The 18,913-nt window shown below is 39.0% G+C and overlaps 2 protein-coding genes across 2 annotated transcripts in view; one reads left to right on the forward strand and one right to left on the reverse strand.

The window, feature by feature from the left end:
• LOC123987632 (mediator of RNA polymerase II transcription subunit 20) overlaps positions 1-2,847 on the reverse strand; it is a 93,823-nt gene extending 90,976 nt beyond the window's left edge. The window contains exons 1-2 of the mRNA XM_046288994.1: positions 2,738-2,847; positions 2,300-2,442 (exon numbers count right to left, since the gene is read on the reverse strand). Of these exons, the coding sequence (XP_046144950.1) occupies positions 2,300-2,442; positions 2,738-2,751 (157 nt within the window). The 5' untranslated portion in view covers positions 2,752-2,847. The remainder of the gene's footprint in view (positions 1-2,299; positions 2,443-2,737) is intronic.
• Positions 2,848-2,924: 77 nt separating this feature from the next.
• LOC114881303 (dystroglycan 1) overlaps positions 2,925-18,913 on the forward strand; it is a 104,210-nt gene continuing 88,221 nt past the window's right edge. Inside the window, exons 1-2 of the mRNA XM_046288990.1 lie at positions 2,925-2,989; positions 3,098-3,213. The gene's annotated coding sequence lies outside the window, so the exon portion shown is untranslated. The remainder of the gene's footprint in view (positions 2,990-3,097; positions 3,214-18,913) is intronic.

The following is an 18,913-nucleotide window of genomic DNA, read 5'->3' on the forward strand; positions in this document are numbered from 1 at the left end:
ACTTGGTCCCTTCGATCGATTTTTCTAGCCGAAAATATATCTTCGTCTACCATCGATATTAAAAAATCACGCAACATATCCCTCAGAATAAAAAAAAAAAACCATTAGCGCTGTCTGCAAACAGCACCTTCGAATCTCGTATCCATCTAAATGAATCTTATGATGCTCAAGGGCTTGGACGCAGTATTGAATAAACTTTTACAATTAAGTTAGCGCCAGGTGCAATGCTCGTTAAACGAGTGCACGTAGGATAAGAAGAGAAAAAATACTTCGCGATTCTATATACATATATACATATAAAATTGTACAGAAGAATTCTTCGACCACCGTAAGACTATCTCGTTTTCCTTAGCGTATTTGCGCCGAACAAGAACGTGTAATCTTGAAAAATCGCGAAATATTCCGGAACAATTATTCTACGGTAGTGGTAACACCAGTTTTTCCTAATTAATCGGAAACACCTTCCTTTCGATTAGTGTATTAGGTAAAGCGAACCGCAGCGGCGGAAATGGAGGGGGAAAAACGGTGAAAAAAAAAAAGAATATATATGAAAATCTGCACTGTGCACTTTCGTGAATTGAAGGTATTATCGTAATCTTTAGGTGTAGCGACCAGCGAGTCGAAAGTCAGATTAGAATTCGTATTTAATGCACGCGTAGCTATGCGATTAATCCGGAAATCCGTGTGCCGTTTCCTGCAGATCATGGTGGATTGTATTATAGTCGATAAATGAATTAGCGGGAGACCGAATGGAATGTTAATGGATCGAATTATTGCTTGGGTCGGAGAACATAATATCCGAATCTTCGACCCTTTTCTATCGCCATGTGTATATATTTGTGTGCATATTTCTGTATATCTCGTGTGCGTCTGGTATGTACATAGAAAAGAGAATTGTTTATAAAAAAAGGAATGCAAGTGGTCGAGGTAATGAAAAATACTTGTAAAGGAGAGCGATAAATCCACCAGGACCTGTGTTAGGTTATATACATTATTAAGTCTTCTATTGATCGACAATAAACGCGAGAACTATTTACAAGTAAAACGACAATAAGAAGTACATTCGAAGGATACGCTGGCCGTCACCGAGAGGGATGTTCGAAATGTTTGTAGATACGCTGTATAATCGAGAAAAGAATATTCCGTGAACGTATTTTCCAAAAGCTGCGTACCATCAAGGGTATCATAGTAATGTAAACGTATACATATAAATATACACACGCGTATATACATATATCCGATCTAGCCTGGAAAGAAAATGGTCGCGCCTAGCTTCGCTTGCTAGATTTAATATTTTTGTAATGAGACGCTTAGAGTAGCTCGTTTGTACCTTCACAGAGTAAATCGTGTCTACGTATTCGTGTACCATCGTCGAACCGATCGATTTCGAATGGGGAGTGAAGCGATTGATTCGCGACCGGAACGTACCGAAATACAACGTAAATTCTCGATTCTAAAATTTCACGCGATTCAAAAAATATATAACGTTACTTGAACAAGAATTCGTGATCCTTCGATTGAAATGGGTCTTGTGCTTGTCGTCTTTACGATCGTTATTCGTTTCTTCGATTACTATGCCGATCTACCGACAATACGATTCTACTTGATTTCATTATACGTCGCTGTTAATAAAATAGACCAGACAAATATAGGAGTGACGAGAGTTGTTTATTGTGCAAAATCTGAATCGATCAAAGAGATACGAATAGCACAAAACAATCCTGCCGATACGGTGGCATGAAATCCGCATTGAAAGCACTTTCAAACGAGTGCGCCACGTGTATTTACACTACGCCTAAGTATATGTGTACTTAAGCCGTAACTCGTTAGCGTCTGGCGTTTGTACCTCTCTACATATACATATAGAAGTAACGAACGATACTGGATATACGATTGCTAATTGACCTTCGGCGGAACCAAATTACTTGCGTGTTTGTATAGAGATCCGTATACACCTCCATAAATGCCAAAAGAAAAAAACAGATGTAATCGTCAACAAGGGCTTTTCTTATTTCCCTCCACCGAAAGCTTCCCAATAGATGCGTGTAGTACTTTAAATAGATGTTACATTGAACGAAATTCTAGCATACTACAATTTACTTGCAAAATTGAAATCTAGATTACAGAGCTAAATAATTTAATTTCATAAGTCGATAACGTAACGCTGTTTTGCTACTTGTGTACAGTAGCTTCACTAAGGGTACAACAACAGCCATCTGTACTCTAATATGGGTACTGCGTTACATTCGAGATAACGCGACGTTTTGAAAATTTAATTTGAAAATATGCACACACTCACCCAATTGTGGCACCGACACGTACGTCTCACAATCCACCAGGAACTGGCCAGTTTGAACAGCACCAAGAGCAACCACTCGTTTAGTCAAGAACTCGATCGTCTGTGGGCCGGTTCTGTTCTCGATCATAGGGTACTGTTGCAATCTGACGAACACAGGAAATGCCGGTTACGAATGGAACGAGCAAACATTCATTATTACTATACATATATCAATACAACCATTCATAACGAATATAATAATAAATGAATGTTTTAATGATCGAAATAAAGGATTCTAGAATGCTCGATTTAATTTGACATGTGCTAGCCGTACAACATAACCTCGAAATGTCAAACAGTCCGATGAACGCATATAGTACGTAAAATCAACGATCCGTAAAAACACAAATAATTAGTACAAACAATTAGAAGAATGTATTGAATTATGTAAGTACTTACACAGTAACACCCATTTTTTATTCGTTGTCTTAGAGTTGAACACACCAGAGAAGCACAACCCAAAACACTTGTCAAAAAGAAAGAACGCGCGCAAGTTAAATGCGCAGTTCGAGGTGCACGGTAGAGAACGTCCGATGGCGCCACGGGTCGGAGAAAGACTGACCTCTACGGCACACGTACTCAAGTTACGGCGCACGTAGTCAAATTCTGGCACGATGCAGAGTCGAACACGTTTAGTATCCGTTGATAAAGGTAATATATTCGTAACAAACTACATAAGAAGAATACTTTTTGATAAAATGAGTAACATTTACGTCTCTGTTTGTCTTTAAACGTTTATTATTCGCTTTATTTCTTCAGTCGCCGCCAGATGGCACGAACAGCGTGATTCTTAGAGTGCTCATGTCTGTGGTGCAAGTTAAAACACGTTTGGAGTGTACGCTGGCCTGCAGAAGAGTACGTAGCTTGAAAATAAGGTAAGATTATTAACATTTTGTATGCTAAAGAAATAAAAGTAACACTTAATTGCTGATTCTTAACCATATTTAAACATCTATGACGATCGTGCTGTTGATTTCGAAATACGTGACATTAATACAATAGATATGTATGTTGTCGTATGCAATTCATACTCATTTCATATGCATTTAATGAATCGCTGATAATGCAATGCAATATGATTCATATATTATAAATAATCTGATCTTAACGATTTGCAAACGTTTCTTTGAAAATCTCTGAAGTATAATGTAGCAATTATACAAATATGTGATTACGTTTAGCAATGTAGCAGCGCCGCCATTACGCATTTCCCGCCAATTTTATCTTGTACTTTAAATGGCAGGCTATGCATATACTTAATATTTGACATATTATCAGCGTTCTACGAAATTCTTGATTATTATCAATATTAAAGTTATATTTAAATTCTAAATCATAAATTGCATTAAAAAAGATTCGATCTGATCAGCCCCGGATGGCGGACCATGGAGAGAGGCCCAATTTTAATACAATTTTGTATTTCGTATTATTTTCATTTTCTAAATTTTACACTATTCCCGTAAAGATTATTCTTCTAGTATATGAAATCTTTTCGTTTAAAGATTATATATTTAGCTTAGTATCCTTGTATATGTTTCATAAGTTTGGCACACGATTGACCCAAACTCCGCTGTTCAAGGGTTAATAAACGAGGTTACCTTCGAATATTTGAAGTATCGTTCCTGACGCATCGTCAGCGGGGAAATTGTGTCACTGTTTCAAAAGTTCGTATCAAATACAAAGAAAGAAGGGAGGGGGGGAATCCTTAACAAAGGCGCAATTAATTCGTGGAATAGCGTTCCCGGATCAGCCGCGTCACCAGCTCGGTTCTTCGTTTCTGAAAACCGGAGCACGGTCGTTTGAAGATGCAAAGGGTTACTTTGGCGCGCGTTTGCGTCTCCGAGTGCCGGCTCTTATCGGTGCTATTTACGCGGCAAAGGTATAGCGGTCGGATCGAAAAGGGACTTTAATAAAAACTCGTAGCGTGGCTGGGTGCTCTCTGACAGAGACGGAACGAGAGTAGAAGAAGTACAGATGAGACAAGGGACAGAGGGTAGGCGACGAAGGGCGGGAGAGAAAGAAACAGAGAGTAGAGAAAAATACGGGTCGTTCCGATTAAGCGAGCGTTTCTGGGGTGCATTAAAAACCTGCGCCGGCACAAGGTCCCGTTTATTAAAACCGCGCGACCGGAATTGACCTTAATCGCGCGTCGTTTTCGGCCATCTTGCTCTCCTCTCCGAAGGTTGCCCGGCTGACGAATGCATTCGAGAAGTTCGCAAACTGCTCTTCGCGGCTCGCCCCGTGATTTTTCCAAGGAAAATAAATTCTCAACAGTTTACTTTTCGACCTCGCGTAGTTTGTTCGCGTCTCGAGAATCTGGGCCGTGTAAATCACCCGGTCTGATTGAAGATTATTTTCCTTGGATCTAGGAAACCAATCCATCCGATAAAATTTTAGAAACTATCCCGATTCAAACTCGGTTTGTTAATCGTTCTCCAGGATTCCGCGAAATCCTTGCTCGAGTTTCCTGTAATTTTCATAGCGATTTCTCAGCAAGAAAAACGGATATCTCGCTTATTTTTCCGAGATTTCACCGCGGATGAAACGCTCTCACGACTGAATATCCGTATCGGGAACGAAGATCCGCGAAATCGTAAATATTTTCTAGGGAGTACAATTAAGGTCAGAACGTTTCTTACGAATTTTTCACAATGGGTTAAAGGAGTTCTGTAAACGGGGACACGTATTCAGCGACCAGTGTCTCGGCTCGACCCGCAGTCTCTCGTTCGTGCGGGAGGATCGTTTAAATGCGTGGCGAGCGATTCGTTCGCGACAATTGAAAATCGCCCTTCGGGGCCTGGCCAAGACGTAGCTCGGCATCGAGCGAAATACAAAAATAGGCGCCGATCGTGGCTGAGATGTACACCAGCAGGAAACTATGACCGGATGTTCGGTGGCGCGTGACTGAAATGCAGAGACCTCTCGTGCCGGGACTATGGTGGATCGTTAAATATTCCGTCGATATTCGACAGTGGCATCGAATCGTTTCATTTTCGTCGTACAAGGAACGAAATATACATTATATCGTTTGATATTCCTCCCGAACGATAATTACTTCACCGTGATAATTCGATTCTCCTAATTGATTTGAATAAGGAGATCGCGGTATTTAACGAGGGTGGTCCTCGACGTAATTAATTCTGCGAACGATTGCGATCCTCCGAAATAGGTCAAGTTCCATTCTAGTTTATTTGCTTCACGTAACACCTTGCGAAGCCGATTCGAGCGATCCAAGGGTAAATGGGAGTTATTGTTTCGTTTCTGTTATCGCGACCGCGAAAACGCGCGATTTATATACCCGCCACTTCACGCATGGCCTACTTGTTTCTCTACGAAAATAAACTCGAGCAATTAGAACGAATAAACTTTCGCGTCTTGGCTTTTTACTTGTTTACGGATGATGTAACCGTGCTACGAATGGACGTTCGTTGTTTTACGCTCCCCAACGCTTGAAACACTGCAATTGTACTTAACCCGTTAACTGCGCTTTAGCGGGGAGCAAGGTGGTCAAGTTAATCCTGTTTATTCCTCGTTAATTCCCATTTTGCGTGCCGCTTTTAATCTAGCATTGGGCTAGATGGGATATCGTTACTCTGTTCCGTGGATGAGGCTTTATAAAGGATATTCTCGAGCTTCTTTCGACCTTTTGATCGTGACTTACATCCAGTCTGTAACATATTTTTATCTATTATCAAAAGAAACCATGTCAGACATTGGTTAATTTTCATTTTGCATATTGTAAGAGAAAGAATTAAATGAAGGCAAAGGAGGACAATGTTGTATATTTCGGCTTCACACGGTACAATAGATTCAGTGACGAGGCGATGCTTTCCGTCTAACAGGCCAAACAAGACTGCCTTTTTCCGCCCAGGAAAGTCAGCTTGTCTTGTCCAGTTCCCAAAATCCTTCCGTACCCCTTGGGGGTCTAACTCATAAAAATCGGCCAACATCTGGGCGGCCGTGCAATTAGGCGCTGGGTTGTCTACGCTCGAGCTCCGTCACCGAATTTTCTAACAATATTTTTCAAAATTCGTCAATTCTTATTTTCTATATTATCTGAAGAACTCCGTCACCTGTTCCATTATTCCCATTACATAAATTTTGTCTTCGTATAAATTCAACGCGTAGATTAACAAGATCATCGGCTTAGTCAGCGTAACAAGAAAAAGGCAGACCACTTAGAGATACTGATAGCAGTTAAATGGTTAAAACGATTTGCTAGTTGAACGCAAACCGTCCGAGCGATGGTAAATCACAAAGTAACTGTGCAATTAAGTGGTCGCGAGTACTAGCGAGCAATATGTATGTCGTGGTAATGAAGGTAGATCGTGCTTAGCTGGTCTCCAAATGAATGCCGCCACTGTAGTCTCGTCTCAAGACGCGTATATTCGCGTTTATAACAAAAAAAAAAACGATATACCAGAGAGACCATAAAGCTGGTACAGATCTTCGGTGCACAGTTCTTCGTTCTTCTACCGGGAAGCATAAGGGATTATCTCTTGAACATTTTCTAGTTTTATAATATTGTTTTAACACTTGTAGGCATAGGAGAAGGGCGGGTAGCCCCGGACACTTGAATAAAATGCAAAAAAGACATAGAATCAATCAATTTTAATCAAATTTCTCTTTCAGGTAATAAATATAAGGTCTTTTTGATTCATTATATCACAAAAGAAACATATTTCTTAAATAACTTTAGAACAACAAGCAATAAACTGGAACCCCTGTTTTTACTCGGTCGAAAAAATGGCGGGTAGCCCCGGACACTTGAAACAAATGCAAAAAAAAACATAGAATCAATCAATTTTAATCAAATTTCTCTTTCAGGTAATAAATATAAGGTCTTTTTGATTCATTATATCACAAAAGAAACATATTTCTTAAATAACTTTAGAACAACAAGCAATAAACTGGGGTTCCAGTTTTTACTCGGTTGAAAAAATGGCGGGTAGCTCCGGACACTTGAATCAAATGCAAAAAAAACATAGAATCAATCAATTTTAATCAAATTTCTCTTTCAGATAATAAATATAGGATCTATCTGATTCATTATATTGCAAAAGAAATATATTTCTTAAATAACTTTAGAACAACAAGCAATAAACTGGGGTTCCAGTTTTTACTCGGTCGAAAAAATGGCGAGTAGCCCCGGACACTTGAATCAAATGCAAAAAAAACATAGAATCAATCAATTTTAATCAAATTTCTCTTGCAGGTAATAAATATAGGATCTATCTGATTCATTAGATCACAAAAAAAAACATATTTTTTAAATAACTTTAAGACAACAAGCAATAAACTGGAACCTTTGTTTAAGCGTCAACTCTCTGTAAAATCACCTTCAGCGAATCTAAAATTTATATAATGACCTAATTTGCTTGGCGTGCATACAATTACTGGTTTGCAATTGTTTTTTAAGCACAGAAGCCATGTTGTCATATGTCATTTGTATTTCTATATGACGTAACAATAAAGATATAAAAATGTCCGAGGCTACCCGACTTTCCCCTACGATATTCGAATATCAGCTATGAACAGCCATTAGCGGCTGTACGTGTATATGTATTATATATGTATCTATGTTCGTACAAATGTACGAACACGATGAGCAGTTCAGTTCCCTGACGACAGCGGTGTCGAATAAACCTAATAATAAAAGCTAAATCGGTGATACCATTAACGCTCCGAAATCATTTCATTATTTCCGCTCTATATAGCCTCCTACACACTCGATGATTTATCAGTTCTAGGGGTGTGTACTCGAAAATTCAGGTAGGCACCCAGGTGGGATACTCGTAATTTGGGGACTCGAAACTCAATTCGGGAGAAAATTTTACTCGACTCGACCTGATCATCGCCCCACCGAACCCGAGACTCGAGTACCCGCATACCCCAACAAACGGCATGTCGTTTACTTGAACAATCGCGACACGGTTGCATTCATTATACCAAACGATCGACTATCGAGTAGTCCGAACAGTTGACCCACTTTTAAGGCTTGATTTAGTTTCAGTATATTTTACATTCATTCAATGATCGATCGTGTTGTCCGGATTATTTTAAGGTAAATACCAGGTATTGAAAAGAAATAGTCCGATGAAAATTGAACAAAATTCTTTGGAATTTCAGAGAATCGTAAGATGAAACTTCATTTTCGCTCTGTCTCAATTTTGTAGCGAACCCAGAGGAAAAATCGCTCGTTTGTCTCGATACTCGTTACCTGTTCAAACAGAACGCTTGTATATATCGATACCGTACCTGTGTCCGTGAGTCGATCTCGTTAAGCTCGACGAGATGTCGTATCGTCGAGTTTCGGAAGCGGTTAAGAGGACTGTTCGTTCTATCGTGAGAGATTTTACAGTAAAACCTGGATAAATGCAACGAAAGAATGCTTGGATAAGTGCAACATCGCTATCCCCTCCACTTGGGGGGACCCCCCTAAGCCGAACCGAGCCGCTCGGCGAGGAAACCGTGTAATATGATCCGACCATAATATCGATGTGACTAATACTAATTGAACGATAAAACTTTTTTATTTTTAACTTTTTCTTAATTAAACTTCTACTAACGCATTTGTGAGATTTTTCTGATTAAAATGACACCAAACACGATATAGTTTGAATTATATTTATAAACAATAGTAATCGAATAAACAACATACAATTGACACCACAACTGAACATAAATGATATCGGCTGAATACAAAAGATGTGTACGGACTCAGAATCGGCATGTCGGCTGAATAGAAAACATGTGTATGGACACAGAATCGGCATGTCGGCTGAATACAAAACATGTGTACGGACACAGAGTCGGCATATCGGCTGAATAGAAAACATGTGTACAGACGCAGAATCGACACCTCGCTTGGATAAATGCAACATTAAATACCCAGAATCGACACCTCGCTTGGATAAATGCAACATTAAATGCCCAGAATCGACACCTTGCTTGGATAAATGCAACATTAAATGCCCAGAATCGCCACCGTGCTTGGATAAATGAAACCTTTGAAACCAGAGCCAACACCGCGACTGGTTTTGATGTCGATCTCTGTTGCTTTTTGCCAACCTTTAACATCAATTTTAGCAAGTAATTATAATTGAAACTATATCGTGTTTGGTACCATTGTAATCAGAAAAATTTCACCGATGCGTTAGTAAAAGTTTCAATAAAAAAAAGTCAAAAATAAAAAAGTTTTATACTTCAATTAGTATTAGTCACACCGATACGTTTCGGCTCTTTCCTTTGATCATCGGACCTCTCTCTTTCCACCACTGTCTGTCTCTTTCTACGTTCACGCTTGGCTGGTCGTCGCGTGTAATCCGAGATTCGACACCTCGCTTGGATAAATGCAACCACTGGGTCCCAATGTTGGTTGCATTTATCCAGGTTTTACTGTACTTGGTTCGCTCGTCGCGACGCTGTGTTTTACGGCGTTGCTAAGCTCGTGAACGCTTATACATCAGCTCGATGGAATGTTATTGCAATCCCCTGCTGCAGGCTCGAATCAAATTCCAGCTGTTAAAGAGAAGTAGAGACGGTTGTCGATCCTTCTCACTTGATATCTGTTCGCGTTGCTGTCGCTTTTTCCCTGAACGAACGTTCATCATATAAAATACAAATAAATCCCTGGCTTAACGAGGCTCATATTTTCCTTTTATACGAGCGTCATTAAAATGGAACTATCCAAAAATTTAATTTACCAGCTTAGTCTTTTGATTTTTAATAGAAAAGCTTGCGAATTGTACAAAATACATAATTAGCACTTTGACTGCCACGCTAAAACCATTGAAAATTCAATTAAGTATTACTTTTGTCTTCACAAATCTTATGTATATTATCTCTAAAATTATATAATTAACACTTTGACTACCACGCTAAAACCATTGAAAATTCAATTAAGTATTACTTTTGTCTTCACAAATCTTACACATATGTATATTATCTTTAAAAATATATAATTAACACTTTGACTGCCACGCTAAAACCATTGAAAATTCAATTAAGTGTTACTTTTGTCTTCACAAATCTTATGTATATTATCTTTATAAATAATTATGTATATATTATATAATTTTATATATATTATAAAATAAAATTATGTATATTATATTTAAAAAAGTGAATAAAAATATAATGAAATATTTTAAAGATAATATACATAAGATTTGGGAAGACAAAAGTAATACTTAATTGAATTTTCAATGGTTTTAGCGTGGTAGTCAAAGTGTTTATAATTGTATATTATCTCTAAAATATTTCATTATATTTTTATCCACAATTTCAAGTATCCAATACAAGTATTTCCAATTAAGTAAGTCAAAGAATTCCTAATAATATGAGTGATGGATTCCTATTGAAATTCAAGGGTCACCCATATATGGATTACTTTACCAAATATTTCATCGTTAACCCTACCAGGCTACAACGTTAACTGAAATCGTAATTAATCCAATACTCATTGGACTCTCGATCCCTTTCATCCATCTTCGGTAGACGGTCGGGTAGTTTTTTCGTACGTTGTCCCTCGTCGTCCAGAGCGACGCCTCGCCGTCCTCGACGTCGACGAGAGACGCGTACATCCCGTGGATTACAGACTCGACACGCACAGGGTTGATTTTTCTCCAATTTTTTTTTCTTTCTCTTTTTTTCTGTCGACTGAAAAGCGGAATCGCGCGGATCAGAAAAACGACGATGCGTCAATGCCAGACCGGGACATCTGGTATCGTCGTAAACATTCTTGCCGCGTGAAACCGCTGGAACGAAGCGAGATACCACGAGAGTGGAGAGGAGAAAAAAGCACGAACAGATAGAGGAACAGGAGGTAGGAAATAACGAGTAGGTGTCGGTGGGTGTTCGCTGTGAAAACGAGGGGAGTAAAGTGCGGACCGAATAGGGGAAATAAAAGGGGGTAGAAAAGAAAAGGGAGAATAGGAGTGAGAGACTCGGAAGGAAAGGAGAGAGGGATGGATAAGAGAGGTGCAGTGGCACTTAACGCTCGAGATGAGTTCGTCGAGTTGAACCGATTCCCAACCCGGTGACGCGATCGTTCCCGTGAACTCTGAACCGTCTAATGAATCAGCCAACATTTATAGAAACCATAAGTAACGTACGTGCCAGACACCCGTCTGGTACAGCTTCGAAAAAGAAACCTCGACACCCATTCGTCTTCGAAACATTGTTATATCGTAAAAATTAGATGTGTGCCAGAAGCTGAAAATATTGGGCTAGCTAGATGCGTTAGACGAGTTCTATTATAGTGAACCCTGTGAAACACGTAATCCAGAAAAACCAGATGGTGATGATCTTAAATCGTTTCGGTGATTCAGTCCTTGACACAGAAAGAACCGAGAGAAAAATATCCTAGAAAGAATAAGGGATAGTTTTGTAGATCCTCCTCGCAAATTGAGTGTAGTTTCCTCTGTCTTGATCCGTCTGGCGGTGATTTCGTTGTTCACGGCTTGAAATGTAAGCCCGCGGTCGTGGAATCTAAAAGTATCACGGTTGGCTCGTCGTGAATCATCGCGTGCATCCAGCAAACTGCATATAACGGGGCGAGTCTCGACTCTTGAGTCACGTAGTCTCTGCCACCACCACGTGTACCAAATAATTAAGCTGCCTGCACATCGCTTTACACGCGTCCTTCCTAACGAACTGTTTTGTACGTTCATCCGCGACAGGTGTGTTTCTCTTATTATAGATTTTCAATTGTTTGATATTTTTGACACGTTGAACGGTGGGTAAAATTTAGGGGAAACTTACGAAAGGCCCCATCACCCCAGGACAACCAAACTTCGGATTTATAGTAATTGAGGGACGAGAAATTGAATGAGACCATTTTCAGAACTGGCAAATAAACCGTTCTCGAGATATACAGGGTATTCTAAAAGTGCGGAAACCCACTATTATCTTGATAAGAACGCATTTTCACGGAAAATGACTAACCTAACCTAGGTTGGGGTTAGGAAAATGACTAACCTAACCTAGGTTAGGGTTAGGGTTAGTGTTAGTCATTTTGCGTGGAAATGCGTTCTTATCAAGATGATAGGGGATCCCACACTTTTAGAATACCTTGTATATCTCGAGAACGGTTTATTTGCCAGTTCTGAAAATGGTCTCATTCGATTTCTCGTCCCTCAATTCCTATAAATCCGAAGTTTGGTTATCCTGGGGTGATGGGGCCTTTCGGAAGTATATCCAAAATTTATCAAATGAAAACGATTGAAATTAAAATTGAGCCTTTCTCCATGGTCCGCCATTCGAGGATTAGTAATTTATTAAGCAGAGAAAAAGCTAGCCTTTTAATCGGTAATCAGATAAAATTTGCCTAGGATTGAAATTTTTTCAAATGAATAAAGTTAACGCGTATTTCTCGTGGGCAGGGTTAGTGTAAATTGCGGCGTAGCACGCGTCGCATAAACAGAAAGAAAGAACGAAAGAAAAGCGAGCGTTTCTATCTCGGAGGTAAAAGTAGGCGTAGGTTTCGCGCGAGTTCACCCTGAAAGGAATCCCGTATTCACGGTGCAGAAGGTTCGCGCGAGACGGGATACCGTGCCGGCGTAGACGGCACTGCGCAGACACTAAACAAAGCTCCCCAAATGAATACGCGAGAATTTAAAGGGAAGTGCGGCGGATGCGGCAATCTTTAGTATTCACCGCGACCGACGCAAACGTTTAAGAATCCCGCGGCAAACGGCAGAACAGCCGTTCACTTTTCACCAGAACCAACCGCAAGATATCTCGAAATCAAATTTCCTTCAGACATTTTTCGTTCAATGCAAACATTCTAATTGTGAAAATAATTCGTATTAACGTTCGGTTATAATAAACGTACAATTTATTTTCGGGGGAAACTTCCGAAAGGCCCCATCACCCCAGGACAACCAAACTTCGGATTTATGTATAGTAATTGAACGACGAGAAATCGAATGAGACCATTTTCAGAACTGGCAAATAAACCGTTCTCGAGATATACAGGGTATTCTAAAAGTGCGGAAACCCCCTATTATCTTGATAAGAACGCATTTTCACGGAAAATGACTAACCTAACCTAGGTTAGGGTTAGGGTTAGGAAAATGACTAACCTAACCTAGGTTAGGGTTAGGAAAATGACTAACCTAACATAGGTTAGGGTTAGGAAAATGACTAACCTAACATAGGTTAGGGTTAGGAAAATGACTAACCTAACATAGGTTAGGGTTAGGAAAATGACTAACCTAACATAGGTTAGGGTTAGGAAAATGACTAACCTAACATAGGTTAGGGTTAGGGTTAGTCATTTTGCGTGGAAATGCGTTCTTATCAAGATAATAGGGGGATCCCACACTTTTAGAATACCTTGTATATCTCGAGAATGGTTTATTTGCCTGTTCTGAAAATGGTCTCATTCGATTTTCGTCCCTCAATTACTATAAATCCGAAGTTTGGTTGTCCTAGGGTGATGGGGCCTTTCGGAAGTATACCCTATTTTGGTATTTGAATGGGATCAAAGTTTACCGTATATCGTGAAAAATACCTACTTCCTGTTCCGTTTTAATTTGACGCTTCACTCGCGATGCGTAACCGTGAAAAAGAAATATACGCGCGCACCTATACGGAGTTACAATGGATGTAACGTGTACGTATTACGCGGAGGATGGAGCAAAAGAGGTACAATTTCACCGACTGCCAGTTCTGTCAATGACATCAGCGTCGAGGAAATAGACATGCCTTCTGGCGTAGTCGCGAATAACTCATTCCTAATTACGTCATTAAGCGCGGGACACCATGGCTGGCCTTCCACTTTCGGATTGCACGATCGATTTTGCCATCGAGTCAGACTCTCCTCACTTCTCGTTGATGCGTTTAGAAATCTTCATTGCTATCTTCTTTCCAAATCGTTTTTTAATGGTTTTAATGCTTTTAAAATTCGACGGTGATATCTGTTGCAACTTTTGCTTGATAACTTTGGTAAATGTCTACAATTAGGGCACCAATGAGAAATTAATTGAAAAGAGGTAAATTCTATGTATCTTTGCCCCCCGAATCCAAAACTGTTGATAAAATTTGGGGCTTGCTATTAAATATTGACATAAAACCACTATTTTCGAAAGTTAATCACTTTGTGGGGTAGAAAATACTTTTAAAGCGCGTAACTAACCTATAATATCAATCATTGTGTCCGCTCGTCTAGTGTATTTTGAAATTTCAAATAAGTTATTGAAATTCTAAATTATTGAATATTCGAAAGCTTTTATCAGATGATTATGTTAATTATTTTAACGATTTTATTAAATAATTACATTTATGATATTTGCTGCAATTAAACTTGGATTCCAAAGTCAGTGCTTTTTCACTAGACGAACTGACACTATGATTGATATTGTACATAGGTTAGGTTAGGTTATCAGAAAAAATATAACTTATCTCACGGCAAAACTTGACCAGTTAACAATAGTCTCCTTGCTCAGTTCTAATTCCTGTTCATAAAATTCACAGCACAGAGGAAGCATTATGAGAAAATATCCAATAAAACGGGCAATCGTCGTGATATCAAAATTAGAATTGGCTAGCCACGTGGCACTTTTAACACTTCGTTTAAATTCACACTTTGAAATTATTCTTTTCAAGGAGACTATTGTTGATTGGTCAAGTTTTTGCCGTGAGGTAAGTTATATTTTTCCTGATAACCTAACCTAACCTAACCTATGTATCTTAAAAAATACAAGCGACCCCCAAATTTTATCAACAGTTTTGGATTCGAGGGGCAAAAATACATTGAATTTACCTCTTTTTAATTGATTTCTCGTTGGGGCCCTAATTGTAAACAATTACCATAACTTTATTTCTGCAATTGAACCACGTGCTAATCTTGCAACAAATTACAGAGTGGCTCTGATAAATTATTCTAATTTTTGACATCAAAGCAGTCGACTTGTCAGTTCCTTAGTCAGCATTCAGCAGTTATCGCGTGAGTAACTCATACATAGGTATCATCGATGCGAGATACTGAAAGGGTGAAAAGCATGCGTGTCTCGATTTCTTGATTTTTCGCAGATACATTCGTCCTGACGGTACCCGTCGCGAATAATATCTCAGACGTTCTCCGACACTCGCCCTGTCATTGGTTCTCATCGAATCTACAATTTTCCTCTTTGGAAAAATATGTAAACAAGTCTGTAAGACAGATCTGCCAAAGGATGAGCTTAAAAATGTCGTTGAAATTCGTTGAAGTGTTTACATTTTCGTCTAGTTTTCCGGTCTTAAGTCGGTCAAGACTTGGAATTTTTTGACCAAAAAAAGTTTTCTAGCATTCTACACTAGTGACATTAATTCAGGACACTTTTTAATTTTTACTTAAACTTCGCATTTATTCAAATTATTTAATATATTATATTCTAATCATTGTTTTCTAATTTTAGGGCGTCGCTTGTATAAAAAAATTTTAATATACAATAAAAATTACAATTTCAACACATCAAAGGAGGTAGAAAAAAATTAATATCTCGTTGGATATCCTTTCATCCTGTCACTGGCTATTTCACATTATGCGACGTTTCGCGTTGCAAAAACAAAAATAACAACACAGTTTAGATTTTTTTAAATTAAAATTTTGAAACATTTCCAAACCAAATCATGTGAAAATATTAAATATAAACATTATAGATTACAATAAAAATATTACGGTATTAATTTAACATAGCAGAAATATGAAATAAAGAATATTTTTATTCAAAGTGTCCAGAATTAATTTCACCAGTGTACATTCGCTGTATCAATTCCGTTAAATAAAAAAAGTTGTTGTGTAACATGACTTCCGGTTATCGATAGATGAAATTTCTTTTCAATTTTATACTATCGATAATTGTAATAGCGGTTGATATTTTCGAATACCGCAATGCTCTTGGAGATCGCCGTAATGCCCATTTCTGCCCAGGTGGATCTTAAATACCCGTAGAGTAATATCGATGGTCGGTGTTGAGCACGGAAGCGGTAGCGGTCTTCAACAGGGAGCTTTACGATCTCGGCCATGGGCAAAGCGGCTTATTTTAGACCGTTGCCGTGTGCCTTGTAATGCTTTTAAACGCGTTGCGCATAATGTCTTGCCTGGTAATTTCATTTGCGCTCGCCTCTCAGTGGTTCCCATTTCAAGTATACCCCTGGCAAAAGCTCGTCGATGATCGATGGTTAAGGGGAGGATGTTAAAAATCGAACTTTGAACCCCGAACGAAGACTAATATTTGACTTCTCGTTTGAGAGGATACCTCGTGTCGCGCGAATTTAACGCGAGAAAGCAAACGTTCGAAATCTACCCGCTTGATGGATGAACGCGGAGGAAACTATGGCTTGGTTGTCCAGCGTTGGCAGCGGATTTTCATCCATCTTTGTTAATAAATTACACGTTACGGACTAGAACAGCCGGGAAATCTAATTTAGAATCCTCGCGATAGAGCAATTCGGTTTAAGCCTCTACCTAGAAACCGAAACCGGAATGCTTTAAGATATCCTCGTCGACTTCCTATATAAAGCCTTGGAGTTCTTTTATTTACGTGAAATATATACAAAACTAGCTGCGTTACCCGGCTCTGCCCGGGAATTTTAATCAACTATTATTACCCCTACTTCCTTATTCCTATCCCTACTAATATATAAAAGTGCAAGTGTCTGATCGTTTGTTCCTCTTTAGACTAACAGCAGTGACGTTTGGAGAGTGTTCGACGGCGTTCTCGTAACGTCCCCAACAATTAAACAGCATTTTCGTAAATTCGCCAACAGTTCATTTTAAATTGAACATTAAAAATGGAAAAAAATCAGCTAAAACACACTTTAATACAAACAGAAATGCTATTAAATGCAAGGAGCATTTGGGTATACTTCCGAAAGGCCCCATCACCCCAGGACAACCAAACTTCGGATTTATAGTAATTGAGGGACGAGAAATCGAATGAGACCATTTTCAGAACTGGCAAATAAACCGTTCTCGAGATATACAGGGTATTCTAAAAGTGCAGAAACCCCCTATTATCTTGATAAGAACGCATTTCCACGCAAAATGACTAACCCTAAACCTAACCCTAACCTAGGTTAGGTTAGTCATTTTAGTTAATTTTTTCAATGTTTTTAACCCTTTATTATCACAGACTAGAAATATAGGGGAAATTTTCGAAAGACCCCCTAACCTAAAGTTAGGTTTAGGTTAGGGTTATGTTAGGTTAGGTTAGGTTAGTCATTTTCCATGGAAATGCGTTCTTATCGAGATAATAGGGGGATCCCACACTTTTAGAATACCCTGTACATCTCGAGAACGGTTTATTTGTCAGTTCTGAAAATGGTCTCATTCGATTTCTCGTCCCTCAATTACTATAAATCCGCAGTTTGGTTGTCCTGGGGTGATGGGGCCTTTCGGAAGTTTCCCCGCGCATTTTTTTTTTAATGACAAATATTTCTTTGCCATCTAATACGACATGAATAAGAAAACGAATGCCAAAAAAAAAAAACATAAAAATTGATAAATGTATATTATGAGTGTAGTATACTGATGGGGTTGCAATGCCGAGTATTACCAAACCAATTCTTTAATGCTTCTTTGTTAGCCAAAAACATAACGAATCGCAATATGACATTGCCTATGTCCATCTTGAAAGAATAAGCTGTTCAATAGTGAAAATTTCATTAAAATCTGTTTAGCCGTTTAAACGTAAGGATAAGGATAAGGATAAGGATAAGGATGGTAAAATTTATTAGTTGGTTAGTTTGGTTTCAAGAGAAATTTGTCTTGTACTCTATCTCCAATAATGACAGAATAATAGCTTCAATTTTACATTTTGTCAAGGTACGTTTCTTTGTTTTTAAATTCTTATTTTATGAATTCACCCTCGGCAAGTGTAAGCTTCAGATGTTAGTTCCAAGCTGCGTCAGATGTCTCCGACAATCTGTCGCGTTTCCCTGCTATCAGAGCTTGTCAACTTACAGCTTTTCGAAGAGCATCGAGGGTATTGTATTTCGAATACCTGTCGAACGATGCCTTTGACAGGTTTGACGGGGTCGTTTTGGTGTTAGCGGTTCTCAGCGTGACCGGATCTCACGATCCACCGACTGGGGAACCTTATTTCCTCATCTACAGTCTGTCACTAGCTCGATACCGGTATCATCACGATTCTCCAAATGTTTCTGACATTCATGTTTCCAATTTTCCTTATCTTCGACGCATTATCTCCGTGTTAAATTGAATTAATAATTTGAAGAATACCTATGTCGTAGCCGAGAAGTCGGGTCGGATCGTAAATAAAAATTCAAGCGGGAAATCAAACGGAGGATTTAGTTGGAATTTTCACAAGTATATGTCATTCTGAAAAATATCGATAATCCAAGGAAAATGAAAAGCCGTGCGTTCCACCCTCGGGTGGCTCATTTGTTCGGGTCATAAAGCGGCTTTGTTCCAAGGATGAGAGTTCTTAATTAAATCAGCGAGCCTTCGCGGATTCCTTTGCTTCCGTTGCCATTGAGAATACGATGAAACGTTTTGCACGATGCATCCGACGGCGTTCGGATTAAATTTAATTACGACCGCCGTGGCGCGCCGGTTGTTGTTTC

Source organism: Osmia bicornis, chromosome 15 (genome assembly GCF_907164935.1).
Source record: "Osmia bicornis bicornis chromosome 15, iOsmBic2.1, whole genome shotgun sequence".
NCBI lineage: Eukaryota > Metazoa > Arthropoda > Insecta > Hymenoptera > Megachilidae > Osmia > Osmia bicornis.